General features: G+C 39.5%; 1 protein-coding gene across 2 annotated transcripts in view; it reads right to left on the bottom strand.

Annotated features, from left to right (window-relative positions):
- lrp6 (low density lipoprotein receptor-related protein 6) overlaps nucleotides 1-23504 on the bottom strand; it is a 186789-nt gene that overhangs the window by 75581 nt on the left and 87704 nt on the right. For both annotated transcript variants that reach the window (XM_041215904.1, XM_041215905.1), the window contains exon 3: nucleotides 1957-2154. In XM_041215904.1, coding sequence (XP_041071838.1) covers nucleotides 1957-2154 — 198 coding nt within the window. The remainder of the gene's footprint in view (nucleotides 1-1956; nucleotides 2155-23504) is intronic.

The following is a 23504-nucleotide window of genomic DNA, read 5'->3' as shown; positions in this document are numbered from 1 at the left end:
GCAGATGGTTTGGAGAAGTTGGGACTGTTTTCCTTGGAGAAGAGAAGGTCGAGAGGAGAATTAATAGAGGTATTCAAAATCAGAATTGATGGGAAAAAATGTTCCCATTGGTGGAAGGATTGAGAACCAGATGGCACAGATTTAAAATAATTAACAAGTGAAGCACTGGCGATATAAGGAAAAACTTTTTCATGTAGCTGGTGGTTAAGATCTGGAATGCACTGGTTGAGACTGCGATGGAGGTAGGTTCAATCGAGGCATTCGTGAAGGAATTGGATTGTTATCTGAAAACGAAGAATGTGCAGGGCTATGGGGAGAAAGTGGGGGAGTGGCACCTGGTAAATTGTTCCTGGGGAGCCAGTGTAGACACAATGGGCTGACTGCCGCATTCTATGCTGTAACAATTCTGTGATATCATTACCCAACAAACATCTATCGCAGTCTTGAAAATTTCCACAGACCTTTGGTTGAAAAAGTTCCAAATTTCTGCTAACTGTTGCAAGAAAAAGTACTTCCTGATTTCACTCCTAAATGGCCTCTAATTTATGCACGTATGCACCCAGGTCCTTTTGCTCCTCATGTTCTCGATTCCTCCACTAGAGGAGATAGTTTCTCTCCATCTACCCTATAAAATCCATTCATCATTTAAATGCCTCAAATAAATCACCCCACAACCAACTCAAGGGATCTAAATCATGTTTCTACAAGTAATCATGGTTCTCATAATTTAGCCCTTTAGGGCCTAGTATTAAACTTTTGTTTATTCATAAATGCTTACATGAAAAAGTGGTCAAAAAGTGTTAAATTCTAAAATTATTCTACCATGGATTTTTTTTAAAGATGTTTGAAAACCAAGGCCTTCCTTTTTCCTATATAAATACACATCTGTACTAGTGTATAAGTGCAACAGAAATGGAAGACCATCTTCGCCAACCTACTAAAGACACAAAAATCAAAATGGCAGAATGAAACTGCCTCAAACCATATGAATGCATATACAAGGAATGACTTTCAGATGCCAAATGAGTACTGAAGTAAGCCACAACCATTCCATTTTGGAAACGATCTACATCGTTTCCATGTGGCTCCAGCCAAAGTACTCAGCTTGCATGATGGAAAACATACTACTGAATTCAAAAGGATTCTTCCCTGATACATAGAAAGTTTGTATTTAACAAAAGTGGACCTTTAAAATAAATTGCAATTTATCCCAAACTTCTACCTTGATCTCAGGGTCATCACTAGAGAACAAGTCAATCGGAAACAATCAGGATTATGTTCAAGAATCAAGTCACTCAATAAATAAAAAGCACTATTTTATGAGCTGAATACATCATTTTGAAAAATCATGTTGTGAACAGAAACCTGGTGTAAGTCTTCCAATGTGATACTTTCAATGCCTTAAAGTTACATGAACAACTCTATATTTGTACTCATTAAAATAGTTTATCATTTGGAATTTTGACAGTAGTTTAAAAAAATCAAAATTCACACGGTGGGCAGCTGGAAAATAAATGCTTGCTTTCACATGCAATTAAGATAACAGGCCTTACAATTAGGCAGCTTTTTGACTTACAGGTTTGTAATAAGTTACCTAAGTTCGAGTGAATTATATATATTCTGCACAAGAAAGAAAAATCTGGGGTGAACTCCATATTTTATGACTATTCAGATCTCATATTCCATGATTAAATTTCTTCCATTGCAATTTTGTTTCAGCTTTTAACGTATTTGTACTGTAAGCTCTGCAGTCCCCTTCAGCATACCATGGAAATTGTTTGCTGGAAGCATTCCTTTTAAAAGCAGCAAAGAACATGTTTTCTACCACTAAATGAAAAGTTCCAACTGCTGAACTGCATTCTTCAACAGACATGTTATAATATTGCCAATTGTTAAACCTCAATAATTGTAAATATAGAATTTAACATAATGTTATTTTTTTTTGGAAATACCTACCGGAAGCTTCCATCGAAGTTTGATCGATGAATGAAGCTTAGCTTAGCATCTGCCCAGTACAATTTTTCTTCTTCATAATCCAAAGTCAGCCCATTTGGCCAGTAAATGTTACTGTCAATTATAATTGATCGCGTTGTACCATCCATTCCAGCTCGTTCTATCTTTGGCACTTCTCCCCAATCTGTCCAATACATGTACCTAGAATTAAGAAAAAAAACAATTAGATAAAGCATTTTAGGATTCTGAAAAAGGCTTTAACATATATGAAGATTAACTGGTGGACAGCAAATGAGCGAATAGTTCAAATGCAAGATAGCTGGTGGAATTAGTGACACTATTTCTTTATTAGAAAATATGGATTTGGGGCAACAATTTAGGCATATATTCCTCATCCCCAACACTAAATAACTTCTCTTGAATAAATTAATGACATAAACAATTTGTCTTTCACCAACCCACTGAATCCAACTGATGTAATTAACTGAAGCTGATTCATACATACAGTATGCTCTCAGTACAGTGACTGGATTTCTGGGAGAGGAGTCAAACTACTAATGTTAAAACAGCAATGATTTTTCAACCATTTTTATGTTTTATTAAAGTTAAACTGAACACAGTAATCTGTGATCAGGATGATTCAGGAGTAAGCAAGTCATTAATTAGATTCCTGCATATCATTTCAAGTTTTTAAAGTCAACAGCAAATCAAATACATTCAACATGTCATTTGATGACTTCAATACTTGCCTAAAAAGAAACATGCTCAGGAAAAATGAATATAACTTCAAACATGATGCATCACAGAGCTGAAGAACCCAAAAGATGCACACTATTACAAGGACATAATAGGATAGGAAGATGGTCAATATCTTTCAATTAGCAAATGATACTTGTTCCATATACATACAAATGAAGCAACTTATTTACAAATAAAACAACTGAATAACTAAGAAGTTGTCCACTTCTGTGGCATTGTGCACAAACTTAATTTCAATAGTTCTCTAAAATATAGCCAGCTCCACTAAGTGTCTCATTTTCCCCATTTTTTAGCCCTCTAAGATGTGCTTATTTGCGAGCTACAGTATATAAATTTATATTGCTGTAACAGAAAATGGTGCTCATTTTGGAATGGATTGCATGCATGTTTAAAGGAACATTTTACATGATAAATTAATATTTTACAATTGTATTCTCAAATAGACTCCAAAGAGTTATCTACCTTAATGATTGCAAGCTACAAACTTACTACCAGAACCATGTTAGAACATACATCCTTTATTTTGCTCAGTACTTTACAGTTAACTTTTGGAATTTAAAAAAGATTGCTACATGACATGGCTGCTAAATGAAATCACACAGAACAATTAAATTAACATGCACAGCTGATGCTACTATTAATGTTATTTCAGTTCCCAGTCTACCATCATGACAATACAGTATTTCAACTGTATTCAATTTTCAGCTAAACAGTTCTCATAGTAATTCAAATTCCGCAGCAGGACATCAGATATAGTAGGGAGAGTGCTGCCGCTTTCCAGAATCAACAGCTTTATGATAAAGACACTATATAACTGATAGATGGAACAGTTATTTATTGACCAAGGCTTTTAATAGCAGGAATTGGACAGCAGCCAAGCTTTAGGCTGACAAATCATAGGTAATATGCGTGTCATCTTGAACAAGAAAACATGTAGCCACTCATTTTGATCTTCACCGACAAAAGGAAGGAGGAAGGGGGGAAAAGGAGATGGTAATGAGGGTGATGCAGATATGTCCAAGATGGGGACTAAGAGAGCGAGGAGGTGGAGGATATTAAAGAGAAGGGGAATGGGGGGAGGCAATGGAAGAATATGGGAGGATACACAGGGAACTGAGGTCTAGTAATCAGGATTAGAAGAATGGTAAGAAAATGAATCAAAAAAATGTGAAGTCTTGAGGACATAATATAGGCCAATCCTTTAGTACAGTGCTAAGGAAGTGTTGCATTGTTGGGATATGTCACTGGACTAATAATCCAAAGGCCCAGGCAAATGCTCTCGAGATGTTGTTTCAGATGCCACCACAACAGTTGGTGGAACTTAAATTTATTTAACAAGTCTGGGATATAAACTAGTCTCCATCTATCATTGATTGCTGTAAAAACCCATCTGGTTCAATAATTTAAGGAAGGAAATCTTGCATGGTTTTGGCCTACATATGAATCTAGACCCACAGCAACTCTTAGCTGTCCTCTGATATGGCCTTGCAAGCCTTTCAGTTCAAGGGCAATTAGGGATGGGCAACAAATGCTGGCCTTGACAGTGATGCCCACATCCCACGAAAGAATTAAAAATTGCACTTGAACTGAGTGGCATGCTAGGCCACTGCAGAGGGCATTTAAGATTGCTGGAGTCACATGTAGGCCAGACAGGGTAAGGATGGCAGATTTCCCTCCATAAAGCACATTAATGAACAAGTTAGGTTTTTACGACAATTAATGCTGATTTCATGGTCACCATTACAGACAGTAGTTTCCAATTCCGGATTTTATTAATTAATTTCAACTTTCACCCACTGCCGTGATGGGATTTGAACCCATGTCCCAAGCGCATTAGCCTAGGCCTCTGGATTACTAGTCCAGTGATATTACCACTACGCCACCACCTCCCCTGCATCTCTGCTTAGGTGGATATAAAAGAAGCCATGACTGTTCTCAAAGGGCTGAAAGTTCTCACAATATGCTGGCTAACATTCTTTTATCAACCAAGATCCCAAAAGCACGTGAACTGGCCTTTCATAGGTATGTTATATGTGGGACCCTGCTATTTAAATTGTCTGCCACATTAGCCTCCATGCTACACATCACAAGTAATCCGCTGACTGTAAATTATTCTGGAACATAAAGCCATGACAAGGAGCAATAAGAATGCAAGGCTTTCCTTTTTTCAGAAGTGTTACTCTAATAAAAACATGAAGTGCTGGAAAAACTCAGCAGGTCTGGCAGCATCTGTGAACACAGAAAAAGAGTTAACTTCTAAGATGGCTTTGCTTCAGAACTCAAAACAGAAGTGTTACTTTGTTTTCCCTCCCAGTGCTGATTAGAGTCAATCAAGCAATATTTATTCTGGCAGCATCTTTGAAGATTTCAGGTTAATGACTTTTCAGTTCAGACAAAAATTCTGTTTCTCTCTCCACAGATGCTGCCTGACCTGCTGAGATTTGCCTGCATTTTTTGTTTTTATTTCAGATCCCAGCATCCGCAGTAATTTGCTTTCATATTCATTGTGATTTGGTTTTAATTAAAACCAAAAATTTGGTGTCAGCTGAAGTGAATTAACAGGAGAACACCATGATATTGTCAGAATTAAAGTAAAGCTCTAAATTTTATGGCTTTGTTCCAACAAATAGAGAGCAATTCCAAACAGTTGGAAGGACTTTAAGTGGCCAAAAGTATATTTCAACTGAGTAAAAAACAGAAACAAACAACACAATATTCTTGAAACAGGATGGATCATTTTAAGTCAGAATTCATGAGTTATGGGGAAATCACAGAATCATGCCAAAATCACAGAATCATCGAGTCTGCACTGACACGTGAGAAACACCTGACCTACCTACCTAATCCCATTTACCAGCACTTGGCCCGTAGCCTTGAATGTTATGACGTGTCAAGTGCTCACCCAGGTACTTTTTAAAAGGATGTGAGGCAACCCGCCTCCACCACCCTCCCAGGCAGCACATTCCAGGCCGTCACCACCCTCTGGGTAAAAAGATTTTTCCTCACATTCCCCCTAAACCTCCTGCCCCTCACGATAAACTTATGTCCCCTTATGACTGACCCTTCAACTAAGGGGGACAGCTGCTCCCTATCCACCCTGTCTATTCCCCTCAATCTTGTATACCTCGATCAGGTCGCCTCTCAGTCTTCTCTGCTCCAATGAAAACAACCCAAGTCTATCCAACCTCTCTTCATAACTTAAATGTTTCATCCCAGGCAACATCCTGATGAATCTCCTCTGCACCCCCTCCAGTGCAATCACATCTTTCCTATAATGTGGCGACCAGAGCTGCACACAGCACTCCAGCTGTGGCTTCACCAAGGTTCTATACAAATCCAACATGACCTCCCTACTTTTGTAATCTATGCCTCGATTGATAAAGGCAAGTGTCCCATATGCCTTTTTCACTACCCCACTAACATGCCCCTCTGCCTTCAGAGATCTATGGACACAAACGCCAAAGTTCCTTTGTTCCTCAGAACTTACTAGTGTCATTCTGTTCATTGAATACTTCCTTGTCAAATTATTCCTTCCAAAGTGTATCACTTCACACTTTTCAGAGTTACATTCCATCTGCCACTTATCTGCCCATTTGACCATCCCGTCTATGTCTTCCTGTAACTCTTTCGAGTACAAACACGTTTCCATCTGTTCCTATTCAGATGAAATTACATTGTTTCATAGTTTGCCATTGTGAGATTTGAACTCTTGATCTTGGGGTTGCAAGCCCAGTACCATAACCACTTGGCTATTTAGGCCAAGCTATATCTTCCTGTAGCCCAAGACACTCAACCTCACTGTTAACCACCCGTCCAATAACCAATTAAAGTGATTTTAGAAAAATTATGAGAAGTGGAAGAATTTATATAGCACCTTTCATTAACTTAGGACATCTCAAAGTACTACACATTTAAAAAGTGTGCAGTCACTGTAGTAATGTAATGAAACATAGCCGTTGATTTCTGCACAGAGCTAGGAATGAGATAAATGGCCAAATGACTTGTTTGCTTGTGATACTGGATGAGGAATAAATATTCACCAGGACATGAGAACTTCCTAGGCCCTCTTCAAATAGGGCCTTAGGGCCTTCAACATTCACTCAAGTGGGCAAATAGTGCCTTGGTTTCACACCTCCTCTGAATTGCAAAATCTCAACAGTACAGCATTCCCTTCGCTCTGCACCACAGTCCCGCGTGCCTGAATTACATGTTCAATTCTCTACAATGGGTCTTAAACCCACAAGCCTCTGACAGAGGTGAGATTGCAACCATAGAGCCAGGCTGACAAGAAAGCAAGAACTGCAACGTGAACACAAAATGCTTAAAAGTTAGGAAAAATCAGATTGGTCACCTGGCTATGGTGAAGGTCACAGCCTAGCTATTGATAAAGGCGACAATTTGGCCCCCCTTAATTCACCCCTCAGCAGTGGCTCAGTGGGTAGCACTCTTACCTCTGAATCAGAAGGTTATGGGTTCAAGTCCCAATCCAGAACAACAATCTAGGCTAAGCTTCCAGTGCAGTACTGAGGGAATGTTGGACTGTCAGAGGTGTTGTCCTTTGGATAAGGCACTTAATTGAGGTCTCCCCTGCCCTCTCAGGTGGATGTACTTCGAAGGGAAAGTGAATTATCCCTGGGTCCTGGCCAAACTTTTTCAATAAATCTAGTAGAAGCTTACAGTGCTCAAATTTGCTGCTGCATTTCATATAGTCACTGTTGTAATGTACTTCAAAAGTAATTCATTGACTATAAAACTACAAGATTGGTGATACTTTTATAGGAGTCCAGAGGGTTCCCTCAGCAGATACTATTTTTTAAAGTAAACATTAAAATGAATAAATTGTGGATTTGATAGTTAATTGCAAGGACATTTATATTTCATAATTGATAGATTTATAATGTGAACAAAAGGACATTTGGATTTTAAAACGACCAACCAGAGTCTAGAGTGCACAGTAATTGTGAAATCTTATTCAACAGAAACGTTTCAAAGTGAATATATACTTGATAAGGAAATATTTACAGAACAATGGTGAAGAACATGGGGGTAGGATTAAGTAATCTGCTTTTTCAAAGTGCTAGTACAGGCATTTTGGGTTGATTGGTCTCCCAAGCTCTTTAATTCTAGGAATATCATCAGGTCATTAAGGGAAATGGGTGAATAATAATGAGGGGGACAGGAGGCAAGTGATGGCTTTGGAGATGTAATGGGCTTTGCTGGGAAGGAGAATGCCAGCATTGAGAGGGAGAGCTCTTGCAAGCTTTTGGGCACCAGGATGAGGAGTATAAACTTAAAAAGGGGGAGGAAAGCATGCCAGGCTGAATTGAGGCAGAGCAGGGGAAAGGAAGAAGAGTAGCAGGTCTTCATGAAAGGTTGAGGGAGTGAAAGGCGCACTGGTTCCAGAGTAAGTAGTGTGCTTTTGTGAACTGGGTACAGGGAGATTGATGCGGGAATGTGACTGGCTTAGACAACTTCTGGGGTTAACCCCACATCCTTTAATTTCTTCTCAGTCCAACTCCTACTAGGAGTGCCACTGCTAAATGGATCAAACCAGACAAGGCTCAGCTCCCACAAAGCTGCAAAATCATCATCTTAAGCAGTCCCTCGGGATTGAGGTTGACTTCTTCCACTCTGGAATTCATGAAAATTAAGAATCATGCATGCAAATGTTTTAATGCCAGCCAGTGCAAAGTCATATTGTGCTACTTTCAACTGACCCCCTCAAATGTTTCCATTGTTACCACCAATATTGGCAGATCCATAATCTGTGTATTTTGTTCCAGAGTGGTTAACAGTGAGGTTGAGTGTCTTGGGCTACAGTAGGATACAGATGGGATGGTCAAATGGGCAGATAAGTGGCAGATGGAATTTAGCCCTGAAAAGTGAGAGGTGATACACTCTGGAAGGAGTAATTTGACAAGGAAGTATTCAATGAACAGAATGACACTAGTAATTTCTGAGGAACAAAGGGACCTTGGCGTTTGTGTCCATAGATCTCTGAAGGCAGAGGGACATGTTAGTGGGGTGATGAAAAAGGCATATGGGACACTTGCCTTTATCAATCGAGGCACAGATTACAAAAGTAGGGAGGTCATGTTGGAGTTGTATAAAACTTTGGTGAGGCCACAGCTGGAGTACTGTGTGCAGTTCTGGTCGCCACATTATAGGAAGGATGTGATTGCACTGGAGAGGGTGCAGAGGAGATTCACCAGGATGTTGCCTGGGATGAAACATTTAAGTTATGAAGAGACGTTGGATAGACTTGGGTTATTTTCATTGGAGCAGAGAAGACTGAGGGGCGAACTGATCGAGGTGTACAAGATTATGACGGGCATGGACAGGGTGGATAGGGAGCAGCTGTCACCCTTAGTTGAGGGAGCATAAGTTCAAGGTGAGGGGCAGGAGGTTTAGGGGGGATGTGAGGAAAAACTTTTTTACCCAGAGGGTGGTGATGGTCTGGAACGCACTGCCTGGGAGGGTGGTGGAGGCGGGTTGCCTCACATCCTTTAAAAAGTACCTGGGTGAGCACTTGGCACATCATAACATTCAAGGCTACGGGCCAAGTGCTGGTAAATGGGATTAGGTAGGTAGGTCAGGTGTTTCTCACGTGTCGGTGCAGACTCGAAGGGCTGAAGGGCCTCTTCTGCACTGTGATTCTGTTATTCAGCTCAAACGCTCTCCCTAGTCACAAAATATTAAAACTGCAATGCTGGAAATCTGAAATAAAATTAGAAAATGGTAATACAGTAATATGCAAGTCAGCCAACACCTCTAAAGAGAAAAGACAGGTTCATATGTTGATGCAGATTCTTCAGAAGAACTGGAAAAAGCAGATAAATGGAACTATTTAAAGCACTGGACAAAACGAAGGGGGAGGGTAAACAGGAAAAATTTGAGTGTCAGGAATGTCAATTCCCTACAACAAGGAAAGAGTTAATGAGTAAACTAAACATTTTAGAAAAAAACTGAAGTGGAAAAATTGCTAGATCTAACCAGTTTGTACTGCTGTACAGTAAGTGCATAAACATCACATCAATTTGGCAATGAAAAGGCCCTAAAACAATGGGTGTGAAAATAGGTTTAGAGGAAAGATCCACAACCAGGTCATGAACTCATGTTTTCTCCACAGATGCTACCTCAAGGCAGCAGCTCACTATCACCTTCTCAAGGACAAACAAACTTGGGCAATAAATTCTGTCTTGTGAACGACGTTCCCATCCCATGAACTAAAAAGTCAAACGGGAAGCTTTCAAATTAGGTACCTCAGTACCAGTTTAAAGCAACACTTCAATTTTCATCTGATCTCACTAAGTTTGTTTTCAAGGACTGGCATTTTCCCTTAAAAGGGGTAAACTCTATGACATAATGAGGCAGAAGAACACAGAAATAGGAGTAGCCCCTTGAGACCATTCTGCCATTCATGAAGAACAAGGCTGACCTGTGATCGAACCCCATATATCTGCCTTTACCCAATATCCCATAATACAATTGATTAACATTAATCTCAGATGTAAAATTAACTGAACACAATTAATAATTAACACCATTAACTGCCATTTGTAGAACAGAACTCCAAAGCACCATAGTATGGATGGAAGCAGAATTGTGGCAAAAGTGCTTTCTAACTTCACTCCTGAAAGATCTGGCTTTCATTTTTAGGCTATGTCACCTGGTCTGAGATTCCCCAACCAGCATAAATTGTTATGCTTATCTAACCAAGCTGTTCCGCTTGACATTTTGAAAACTTTGATGGAATCTCCCCTTAAATGTCTGAATTCCAGAGAATACAAACTTGGTGCGTGTAATCTTTCCTTATAATCTAACCCTTTCATTTATTATTCCAGTAAATCTATGCTGTAATCAGGACGCTCTTCCCAAGGTGTGGTGACCAGAGCAATGACAGCACTCCAGATGTGGCCTAACCAGAGTTTTGCAATAGTTACAGTGTAATTTCTATGTTCTATTCTCAGATGTATTCTACTCCTCTACCAGCATCCCACTAACCTAGCTGATCATGTTCTGTACTGGACAATAGCATTCAAAGATCTATGCACATGGACACGCACTGTTGCTAGCTTTTCACCATTTAGGTACAAAGATACATTTTTAAATACATTGAAATGCATTTGTCACTATTATGCTTCCATCTATACTGCTTACAATGCCACCTATCGTTGTGTCAACAGCAAACATTAATCTGCAGCATCCTAACTCAATTATCGTGGCTTTCCAACAGACTTTTCTGCAATACTGGAAATGAAAAGATGTGAGAAAAGCTAGAGATTTGCAAAAAACTGTCAGGTAAGAAAGGAACAGCAAAACATGTAATAAACACATTAAAAGAAAGGATAGTTGAAGAAAGAAAAAGCGGAAACACCAAATTAGTACTTTGCCTTAGTTTTCACAGAGAAGCATGGAAGTAAAAATGAAAAAAATACAAAATGGTAGTAGAACAATTAGATAAGAGCAAGATAAGAAGAACAGGCTATTAGAAGTCATAACAACAGGTAAAATTATCAATCTGGAACTACGAGTAAATTATGGATTGGCTGCACAGATTTATAAGGCAAGCTGCATCTGACAAAAAATAATATTTTTTAAATCAATCAATTTATGTGGATGTTCTGATTACAGCCTATCAAAAATCAGGAGGCTAGATAATAAAAAAAAGGCATATAACATTAAACGGAGCGCTATCAGGATGAATAAGTAATTGGTTGAAGGCCAGGAAAGAGCATCATTCGGGATGTTCTTCAGGCTGGAATGCTACAAGTACGCTGTCCCCTAGGTCTCAATTTGGGGACCACCATTGCATAGAATCATAGAATGATAGGGCATTATTTCAAGTTTGTAGATGACAGGAAACTCATAAATGTCATAAACAATAAGCACAGTGACAGCTCCTTCAGGAGAATATAGACTGCTGAAATGGGCAGACATATAAGCACATGAAATTTAAGGTGGAGAAGTGTGAAGCAATGCATTTCAGTAGGAAGAACAAGGAGGGGCAATACGAATGAAATGGTATAATTCTGAAGGTATTGCAGGAACAAAGACACCTGGGTTTTACTTAAATTTTAGAAGGTGCAGGTACAAGTGGACAAGGCTGTTAAGAGATCCTGGGCTTTTATTAATTGAGACAGAGTACAAAACAAGAAAATGATATCAAATATTTTTATAAAATCACTGCTCTGGACTCAGCTGGAGTATGGTGCTCAATTCTGGGCACCACACTTTACAAAAACATCAAAGGCTTAGAAAGGCTGCAGAAGAGATTTATAGAATGGTACCATGGATGAGGAACTTCAGTTAGGTTGAGAAACTGGGGTTGTTCCCCTTAGAGCAGAGAAAGCTAAGCAGAGATTTAAGGGAAGTGCTCAAAATCTTGAGTTTTGATAGAGTAAATAAGAAGAAACTGTTTCCAGTGACAGAAGAGTCAGTAGCTAAAGGACACAGGTAATTGGCAAAAGAGTAGAGGTGACATGAGGAAACCATTTTTTGTAAACACGGTGAATTATGATGAGTTAGGATGATCTAGAATGCAGTACCCGAAAGATGGAAACAGATTCAATAGTAATGTTCAAAAAAAGTTGGTAAATATTTGAAGGGTAAAAAATTAACAGGTCTAAGGGGAAAGAGCAAGGTATGGTGATTAATTGTTTAGCTCTGTCAAAGAGTCAACACAGGCACAATGGGCCAATTGGCCTCCTACTGCATTGCCTTATGCTTCTGTATGCAAAAATGATCCAAACTTGGTTGCAAGAAATACATATCAAAGCTTGAAGGTAAGTGGGTAAATATTTGCAAAAGAAAAATTCCGAAGCATTGTGTAGAAAGGGCAACGGATTTGGACAAGTGTTACACAATGGTGTCTGCCAAGGTTCAGTTGGTAGCACACTCACTTCTGAGTTGGACATTGTGCGTTCAAGTCCCACTCCAGGACTTGCGCACAAAAATCAAGGCCGATACCCAATTGCAGTACTGAGGGAGTGCTGCCCCATTGCCTTTTGGATGAGACTTTAAACTGATGCCAGTTTTGCCTCTCAGGGGGAGGTAAAATATTCCACTGCTCTATTTTGAAGAGTAAGGGAGTTATCCTCTGTGTTCTAGCCAATATTTATCCATCAATCAACATTATAGAAAGCGATTATCTGGTTATCACCACATTGCGTTTGTGGGATCTTGCTGTGTACTGGTTGGCTGTTGCTTTTCCTCCATTACTACGGTAGCTAGACTTCAAATATGCTTTATGGACTGTGAAGCACTTTGAGATGACTATTGGTCTTGAAATGCAAGAAATACAAGCCTGTCTTTTTTTCCTTTAGGCAAATGGCTTTCAGAGGGCTGGAACAAGCATTTCAAACCTAATGGCTTCCTTTTGTGGTGTAAAATTCTATGATTTTAGAGTATGTTCTTTTTCAATAATTTTCCAACCCGGGACATTTTGTGAAGTAGTCATTCAGATTATTTAGTAGAAACAGATGCAAACCACATGAAAATAATTTTGAACAAACATTACAGGAAACATAAGAAAACATTCTTCTTTCTTCCTTTCAAATTCCTCCTTAAAAGGGGGAAAACACACCCCCTTTGTACTTAATGGATAAGATATTCCTCAATATCCAATTCTTTAAAAAATAATTTCAGAATTGCAAAGCATGTTCCAGCCCAGAGACTTTTCCATTTACTCAAGTCACTGCAATTAATCACTTTGGTGAGATTGTTACAAGACTTTCCTGGTTCCAAGATGTTACTGCTAATAAATTATTATTTCTGCTCACTTCAATTCTAAAGATTTGATTTTTCCCAACAAAAGTACAACTTATTGTAAATGTTCATACTATAATCTTCAGGGGTTTTTTTTACCAAAACAAAATATTCATCTGCTATATTGCAGTCAATAATTAATCAAAAACAAAGTTTAACCGCACCCAAAAATTCACTCTTCGGTGAGCCTGAACATGTACGTTCACTAAACATGAGATATACACTTTTCATTTCAATACCACTGCTGCAGTCTTTTAGCGGGGAGAAAAAAACATGGTCAGATTCTGTCCTAAAGGAAACTGAAAAGATGCACTTCTGTTTACATGAATTATTTCTTCAGTTCCATAAATTAAGTAATTACAAAGGTAAGGAATGCGGCAGCTAAACTTCACCAGGATGTTGTGAGCTGTCAATTAAATCAGCAAAAACCTTGAGGCATTCCAGAGTCTCAGTGATGGTTCAGCAACAGTCAATATGAATGACAAGCTGTCACCTTTGGGAAGGCATTACAAACGCTGCTGATGTACACTGGAAACACAAATCAACATGGACAGCCGCAGGGGATCAGTAGCAAGAATGTGCGGGCAATTCTAAATCTAGGCTGTGGTGATTAATCTGGGTGGGAATATAAAGAAACATGGTGCATAGCTTCCTGCTGCCCTACAATTTTCAGTGTTATTAAAGGAAAAAGTAGGATCAAATCCATGACTGAAACATATGCTGACGCGGTAGAGTCACAAGCGGAAAATTAGACCAGTGCCCAAGGGCTTACTTGCATCAGCCAAAATGTGATGTCTGCTGAACCCAAAAGGAACAAATTCCTACTGTGTACTTGACAATAACTGTCAGTCAATAGTTCTAGACAGTCATCTGATCTCACTGGACCTCTGTTTTGGTTGCTACATCTAATTCAGATCACAAACAGTAGAGCTCCTCCAGATTTCTTCCACTCCAATCAAGTTTGCCATATTTTCAATGTACTGTTTCACAGATGCCAGACATTTCATTGAATGGAAGTAACAATTTGACAATCTGTCACTTAATGAAATAAAATTCTACTAATGAACTCAGTTACAAAGGCACTATAAATGGAATATTTAGTATTCAAACATTTTTGCTATTTATAAACATCTACAGACATTTTTACTATACTTCTGGATCTACTTCATGGCATTTAGGATGGTTAGGATTGTACAAATTAATAAAATGTTCCAGAACTAAAAGATTAAAGTTTGTGTTTTATTCCAGCAACATTTGTTCCCCATTTCTGTGAATTTAATATCTATATTTCCTTAGGATGCAAAAATGCTTGTACTACAATACTGACCATATTTCATATTTAATTGGCTGTAAAATGCTTTCAAATGCTCCAAGATCACAACAGGTGTTATTTAATGCTAGTCTCTCTTTCACTAGATAATGGCACCAGGATGGAGGTCTTGTGGCACAGTGGTAGCGTACCTGCCTCTGAACCAGAAGCTCCAGGTTCAAGTCTCACTCCAGGACTTGATGGCCATATCATGGCCAAACAGGTCGATTATCAGCCTAATGGCAGGCAGTAAAGAGCAGGAGTTTCCTGCTCAGCCATACTGCACAAGACAACTGCAGTACCTAGCCAAGTATAATGGGGGGGGCACCAGAAAGGCTATGTGATTATAGAAAAGCAGTAATAAGGACTCCTGACTTCACAAGCACCTTGGTCAAATAGTCATGAATTTTTTTTCCCCAAAAATTACATTTTGCTATGAACTAAATTACATTTCAAAAAATGTTGACCTACAGTTAAATGGAAGCTTAGAATAATTTGAACAACTCCACAAGCAACAAATTAATACCCATTTAAAAACATGCAAAATGCATCCAACCCAATTTCAGACAATGTAAAGTTGCATATCATTCTGTTAACAGCATCAACTATTATTTTGTGCAAATAATATGTGAAACTGATCATTTTTGAGTTTAGATTTTCCAGGAAAGAAAACAAATTGGATCTTCGGTTTCTAATCTTTCAGCCCGCATTTAATATTTATGGTGGATGTAACTGAATTGGAATTATGTGTCGAACCTTACTCGAAACTGAACTTCACATTTTCAGTTGGGCGTCAACTTGAAAAACACTCAGGCTCCTGGAAAGAAGTTCAATTTCAGAACTGTCAAGTGTCTTTAAGAGTAGAGTTTTTCCTGGATGACAAGTTTAACAATATGAACTTTAGGAATCAGCAGAGTGAAAGAACGGTGTCCTGTTTAACAGAATGTAAGTCATTTAGTTATGATAATGATACCATAATCAATACTTAAAACATGAAGAGGGAAAGGATTTCAAGAGGACAAAAGTAAATGGAGGACAGTGCAGGTGGGTAGGTGTGACAACAGATATGTAATTATAGAAATTTACAGCACAGGAGGACATACAAGTCCATTGTGTCTGTGCTGGCTTCTAGCCTTTAAGTTTTTAAACATTAAATTCATAATTACGGATATCATTAAGTTATGTCATGGAATTGGTTGGTTCCTTTCTCAAATAGTGAAAATGTTTGTTTTGGCACAACTATGTGATTACTTTAGCATCAATGCAAATAGATTCTGATGTGCATCAATACAAAAGTGAACTAAGGAATGCTCTGAAGCTTGATGGTGGTGGTGCTTTTTTATTTTTTCTACTCTTTTTCAGCTTCCATTTGGTATCTGGTGCAGAAGGAGCAGGTAAACCAATAAATGGTATTATTAGCTTCATCAGTATTGTAAGTAGTGTATTGTTTTATCAATATTGTAAAATATTGATAAAACTTATTGAGATGTGTAAGCTTTATTCATTATAATTAATTAATTAGCAATTAATTAACACATATTGGAGATGGCAGTGCAGGTGATGTGCTGCGATTGCAGGATGTGGGAGCTTCTGGATACTAGTGTGATCCAGGTCAAACACATCTGCAGTAAGTGTTTGCAGCTGCAGGAACTTCAGCTCCGAGTTAGTGAGCTGGAGGTCAAACTGCAGACACTATTGCATATCAGGGATGGGAAAGTTACCTGGACACTTTATCCCAGGAGGCAGTCACACTCCTTAGGATGAAGTCTTCTGATTTTGTCAGTGGTGAGGGACAGGAGGGTGTAACAATGAGTGAGGCAGGTAAGGAGACTCAGAGGGCAGGAGTGCAGGAGTCTCGGCCCTTGCAATTGTCCAACAGGTTTGAATGAGAGTGGGGACTTGAGGATGGATAAGCTGACTGGCCATGGCACCGTGGTACAGGAAGCCATTCAAGTGGGTGGAGTTGCAGGGAATATAGTGGTAGTAGAGGACAGTATAGTCAGAGGGATTGACACCGTTCTCTGCAGCAAACAGCACGAGTCCAGATGGCTGTATCGCCTGCCTGGCTCCAGGGTCCGTGCCATCTGCTCGGGGCTGGACAGGAACCTGCAATGGGAGGGGAAGGACCAAGTTGTCATGGTCCATGTTGGTACCAATGATATAGGCAGGACAAAGGAGGAACTTCTGCATAGTCAGTATGAGGAGCTTGGCACCAAATTAAGCAGCCAAACCTCAAAGGTCATTACCTGAGCCACATGCAAATGGGCTTAGGATAAATCAGATTAGGGAGATGAATGTATGGCTCAAAGCCTGGTGTGGAAGTGTGTTCCAGTGCGTGGGGCACTGGCACCAATACTGAGGAATCTGGGATCTATACCAATGGGACGAGTCTACACCTGAACCATGCTGGGACTGGTGTTCTTGCAAGCTGCATAACTAAGGAAGCAGAGAGGGTTTTAAACTAAGTAGTGGGGACAAGGATGCAAATTTGGGAACATGTGGTAAATTAAAGACTAGAGGCAAGACAAAAGAGAAAGGTATTATTACAGGAAATTAAAACAGAACATGACAGGAAAGGATAGAGAGTACAAATCTAACAGTAAATCAATAGATAAGGCTAGAGGTTATAAAAAGGATAAAATGGATAAAACTAAAGGCATTGTATCTGAATGCACAAAGAGTTTGAAACAAAACTGATGAACTAAGTGTGCATATAGAAATAAGTAAGTACAATTTGATAGCCATTAGAGACGTGGCTGCAGGAGGACATGGATTGGTACCTGAAAATTAAAGGGTAAAGGACATTTAGGAAGGACAGGAAGTGAGAAAAGGGTAGAGAGGTGGCCCTATTAGTTAATGATGGTATTAGCACAATAAACAGGGATGCCGTAAGTTCAGGAAGCCAGGATGTGGAAAAGGTTTGGGTAAAGATGAAAATGGTAAAGGCAAGAAGTCACTTGTGGGAGTCATGTACATGCCCCCTAATAGTAACCACATGGTAGAATGGAGCATAGAGGAAGAAATAAAGGGAGCTTGTGAGAAAGGCGCAGTGATAATCATGGGAGATATTAATCTACATATAGACTGGAAAAGTCAGACGGGCAAAGGTAGCTGAGATGAGGAGTTCATAGAATGTTTCCAGGATAGTTTCTTAGAACAGCATGTTCTGGAGCAACCAGAGAGCAGGCTATACTAGACCTGGTATTGCGCAATGAGATGGGATTAATGAATGATCTCATAGTGAAGGCGCCCCTAGGTAGCAGCAGCCATAATATGCTTAAATTTTTACATTCAGTTTGAGGGAGAGAGGAGTGAGTCTGAGACTATGTTTTTAAACTTTAATGAGGGCATGAAAGCAGAGCTGGTTAAGGTGAGTTGGAAAATTAGGTTAAGGGATGGGTCAATAGAGATGCAATGGCAAATATTTAAGGGGATATTTCAGAATACACAGAATAGATACATTCCAATGGGTAAGATGGACCATCTATGGTTAACTAGAAAGGTTAAAGATAGCATCAAAAAATATATAATTGTGCAAAGGTAGGTGAAAGGCCAGAAGATTGGACAGAGTATAAGGAACAGCAAAGGGTGACTAAAAGATTAATAAGGAGGGAGAAAATTTAAGTATAAAAGTAAGCCAGCCAGAAATATAAAAACACACAGTAACAGTTTCTGTAAATAATATAAAAAGAAACAAGTTAACAAAGTGAGCATTGGTCCTACAGAAAATGAGTCTGGAGAATTGATCATGGAAAACAAGGAAGTGCAGGTGAATTGAACAAGTATTTTGCATCAGTCTTCACTATAAAGTACACAAGTAATATCCCAGAAGCAGCTATAAATCAGGAAATGGAAGGGAGGGAGGAACTCAGGAAAATTACAATCACCAGAGAAGTGGTACTGAATAAATTGTTGGAGCTGTGGGCTGACAAGTGCCCGTGTCTGAATAGACTTCAGCCTAGGGTCTTAAAAGAAGTAGCTAGTGAGATAGTTGATGCATGGGTTTTAATTTTCCGAAACGCCCTAGATTCGGGGAATGTTCTATTAGATTGGAAGATTGCAAATGTAAATCCATTATTCAAAAAGGGAGGGAGATAGAAAGCGGAAAACTACAGGCCAGTTAGTTTAACATCTGTCGTAGGCAAAATGTTAGAAGCTAAAAGAGCCTATAGCAGGGCATTTGATAAGTTAAGATAATTGGACAGAGTCACCATGGTTTTGTGAAAGGGAAATCATGTTTAACCAACTTATTGGAGTTTTTTGAGGAAGTAACATGTGCTGTGGATAAAGGGGAATTGGTCTTGTACTGGACTTAGATTTCCAGAAGGCACTTGATAAGGTGCCACATCAAAGGTTATTGCAAAAAATAAAAGCTCATGGTATGGGGGGGATAACATATTGACATGGATAGAAGTTTGGCTGGCTAACAGGAAACAGAGAGTAGGCATAAATGGGTCTTTTTAAGGTTGGCAAGATGTGTGCCACAGGGATCAGTGCTGGGACCTCAACTGTTCATAATTTATACAAATGACTTGAATGAAGCGGTGGATGGGATGGTAGACAAATTTGCTGATGAATCAGATAGGTAGGAAAGTAATTTGTGAAGAGGACATAAGGAGGCTACAAAAAGATATAGATAGGTTAAGTGAGTGGGCAACGATCTGGCAAATGGAGCCCATGTGGAAAAATGTGAAATTGGCCATTTTGGCAGGAAGAAAAAAGAAAAGCATATTATCTAAATGGTGAGATATTGCAGAACTCTGAGATGCAGAGGGATCTGGGTGCCCTAGTGCATGAATCGCAAAAAACTTGTATACAGGTACAGAAAGTAATTAGGAAATCTAATAGAATGTTATCATTTATTGTGAAGTGAATTGAATGCAAAAGTAAGGAGGTTATGCTTCAGTTGAAGTACTATGTCCAGTATTGGTCATCTTATTTATGGAAGGATACAAGTGCATTGGAAGCAGTTCAGAGAAAGTTTACCAGACTAATACCTGGAATGGGCGGTTTGTCTTAAGAGGAAAGTTGGACAGGAGTTTAGAAGAAACATTTAAAATCTTGAGGGGTCTTAACAGGGTGGACGTGGAGAGGATGTTTCCACTTGCGGGAGAATCTAGAACAAGGGCCCACGGTTTAAAAATAAGGGTTTTCCTATTTAAATGGAGATGAAGTGAAATTGTTTTTCTCAAGAGGGTCGTAAATCTTTGGAACTCTCTTCCTGAAAAGGCGGTGGAAGCAGAGCCTTTGAATATTAAGGCAGAGGTGGATAGATTCTTGGTAAGCAACGAATGACAGATTATTGGGGGTTGGCAGGATGTAAATTTGAGGTTACTGTCAGATCAGCCATGATCTTATTAATTGGCAGAGCAGGCTTGAGGGGTTGAATAGCCTACTCCTGCCCCTTGTTCATATGTTTGAATATCCTACAACTTGCTTATTAATATCAATGGGAGAAACAACAAAAATGTGATTAGCAGGTATGGGCCAATTGAACTCAAAATGTACTCAGAATTATTTTAAGTGGCAGATACTTTTGCAAATACTCAAAAACACTCATTACTCTAATTGCAACACAAATTGATCTTCAATAAATTGAAACAGTTAATTAATTGGGTTGAATTGCAAAACTTACTTCATGCAATATAACCAAATACTTCATTTGTTTCTAATCTTTGTCCAACCCTGGATAGTCTCATGTAGTTACTAAGGAACTACTGTATCTGATGCATAACCCATAGAATACTAAGACGACCCATTTATTCTTGAAGTATGTGTTATTTATGCAGACAATCTCTAAATGAATTGTCTTTATATCATCGAATTGTACTCACATTAATTTACAGGAAATCATGCACTGAAGCAAACATATCAGCAAATCTTCCAAGTGAACAGGTTATCTTCCAACAACTTATATTTATAAAGCAAGTTTAATGGAATATACGTCCCAAGGCACCTCACAGCATTATAAAATGAAGTATGACACTAAGCCGCATAAGGAGGTATTAGGGCGGATGAAAGAGGTAGGTTTTAAAAGGCTTTTAAAAGGAGGAAAGAGGAGGAAGAGACAGAGTTGTTGGGAGGGAATTCCAGAGCTTAAGGCCAAGGTAACTGAAGGCATGGCCACCAATGTTGGAGCAATTAAAATTGGAGATGTTTAAGAGGTAAGAATTAGTTGAGCTCAGATTTCAAAGATTTGTGGGGCTGGAGGATATTACAGATATAAGGAACGGTGAGGCCATGAAGGGATTTCAAAACAAGGATGAGAATTTTAAAATCTAGACATTGTTTATGCGGGAACCAAAGTGGGTGGATCAGCAAGCACAGGGGTGATGGCTGAACCAGACTTGGTACGAGTTGGGACACAGGTAGCAGAGTTTTGGGTGACTTCAAGTTTGTTGAGTGTAGAATGTGGGAGACCTGTCATTCCTGCATTGAAATAGTCAAATCTAGAGGAGATAGCAGAAACACAGATGAGGGTTTCAGCAACAGATGAGCTCATGGGGAGGTGGCAAGGGAGTCAGGTGATGCTACAAGGTGGAAATAGGCGGTCTTATTGATGGCGCGAACGTGTGGTCAGAAGCTCATCTAGGTCAAATATGACACCAAAGGTTCTGAACAGTCTCCATTTTTGTCTCATAGCTGCTCGGAATGGGGTCCGTAAGTGGGGAATGGAGTTTGGTGTGGGGACTGAAAACAATGGCTCTGTCCTCCCCACATTGAATTGAAGGAAATTTCTGCTCATTCAGTAGTAGATGCCTGAAGTAGAATAAAAGAGGATCAATTCTTGTTGACAGAAAATTCCTTAAAAAGAAATCAAATTTTAACATTGTCACCTTCCAAAAAAAAACAAACAATGCCAGAATAAACGAAGATAAATTGCTTCTAAGCTCCCTCAAACAGAAAACTTAAAAAACACAGCAATATTTGTTAACACTATGTAGAAAACTAGGGCCGAATTTAATTGCTGCAGCAATGGCTCCGTCTACCAGCCAGAAAGCTGGAAGCAAACCCGTCAAGGCTATTTTCAGTAACTCCAACAGATTTCGATGGCAAACAGGCAGATATCTGCCATCAGGTCATCTGCCCCTTAATGGGCAGAGGACCCACCTCCAAGGCCAATCAAGAGACCAGGAGCTCTTCAGTTTCAACAGTGCCATTGGGAGGGCTGGCCAATGTAGCAGGCCCGGCCACCATGGAGGAGGCCCAGGAATCAAGGTGATTTTGTGAGGCTCAAGGAGAGAGGTCAGCTGTGACGGTAGAGAGTGATCTTTCAACAAGGGCAGCGCTTGCTGCTGGGGAGCCCTCCATGGTCCACACAGTGCCAGGTCAGGGACCACCCCCTCCCATCACCTTGTCTTTCTCCCTCACCACCCTCCCATGAGCCGGCAGGGAGGCAGCCAGCTATTACTGGGAGTGGAGTATAGCAAACCCCGTGCCCCCCACTCCTTATTGCTGTTATTCAACCAGGAACGGGGCGATGAGGCCTTTAAATCTCTCTCAGGCCTCAACTGACTGAACACAGGCCGAAAAAACCTGGGATTCTTCTGGTTTACATGACTGAGTCAACAAGGAAGCTCTCAGGGATTTGATTTTATTGAGATTATAAAATTGAGGGACATTATAAAATTCCAGGTATAACGTTTTAGGCAGGAGCCTGGTCAGTGGGTCTGCTGGAACCATCCTCAACAACGTTGCACTAAAGGCAAAACATTAACCAAAATAAACTGAATCCAATGACTTCCATGTGTGGTGATGCAGTTGGGTCAGGAGTGATATCAGTTGTGAGGCTTTGCAAAACACCTGTCCAGTTAATACAGAAAGGCCACTTGGGTAATATGAGGCTGCCATGAAACTGTGCCCAAGTAAGGGTCATCGTTTTCACGAAAGAGAAAATTTCCAAAAAGTATCTATATTATTGTTCACTGATGGTATAAATTAGCTGTATAGACACTATTGTTTTGTATGATTAGCATATTACATTTTTATATGGGGATTTCACCACAATCAACATCTAGGACTTATCAAAGTGGCCACCTTGGATAATATATATATAGTTCTGTGATCACGTTAATCAAGTGTTACATTTACAGCTCTAGTATCCCAAAATAACAAGTGCATGATGAAGCCTTGAAAAAATAATGGAATTGATTACAAAAGTAGGGAGGTTATGCTTCAGTTGTACTGAGACCACATCTAGTGTATTGTGTACAGTGCTGCTCTTCTTATTTAAAGAAAGATGTAAATGCATTATAAGCAGTTCAGAAAAGGTTTACTAGACTAATGCCAGGAATGGGCAGGTTGTCCTAAGAGGAAAGGCTGGACAAGTTAGGCTTGTATCCAGTGGAATTTAGAAGACTAAGAGGTGACTTAATTGAAGGGTCCTAAGGGGCCTTGATAGGGTGGATGTGGAGGGGATGTTTCCCCTTGTGGGAGAACACAGAACTAGGGGTCACTGTTTAAAACTAAGGAGTCGCTCATTTAAAACAAGGAAATGAGGGAAAATTTTCTCTGAGGGTTGCGAGTCTTTGGAATTATTTTCCTCATGAGGCAGTTGAAGCAGAGTCTTTGAACATTTTTAAGGCACAGATAGATAGATTCTTGATTAACAAGGGGGTGAAAGGTTATTGGGGATAGGCAGAAACATGGGGTTATGGTTACATTCAGATCAGCCATGATCTTATTGAATGGCAACACAGGCTCGAGGGACCGAATG

The sequence above is a fragment of the Carcharodon carcharias genome, chromosome 21 (genome assembly GCF_017639515.1).
Source record: "Carcharodon carcharias isolate sCarCar2 chromosome 21, sCarCar2.pri, whole genome shotgun sequence".
NCBI lineage: Eukaryota > Metazoa > Chordata > Chondrichthyes > Lamniformes > Lamnidae > Carcharodon > Carcharodon carcharias.
Note: the sequence above shows the minus strand (reverse complement) of the source record. Positions and strands in the feature narration are given on the sequence as shown.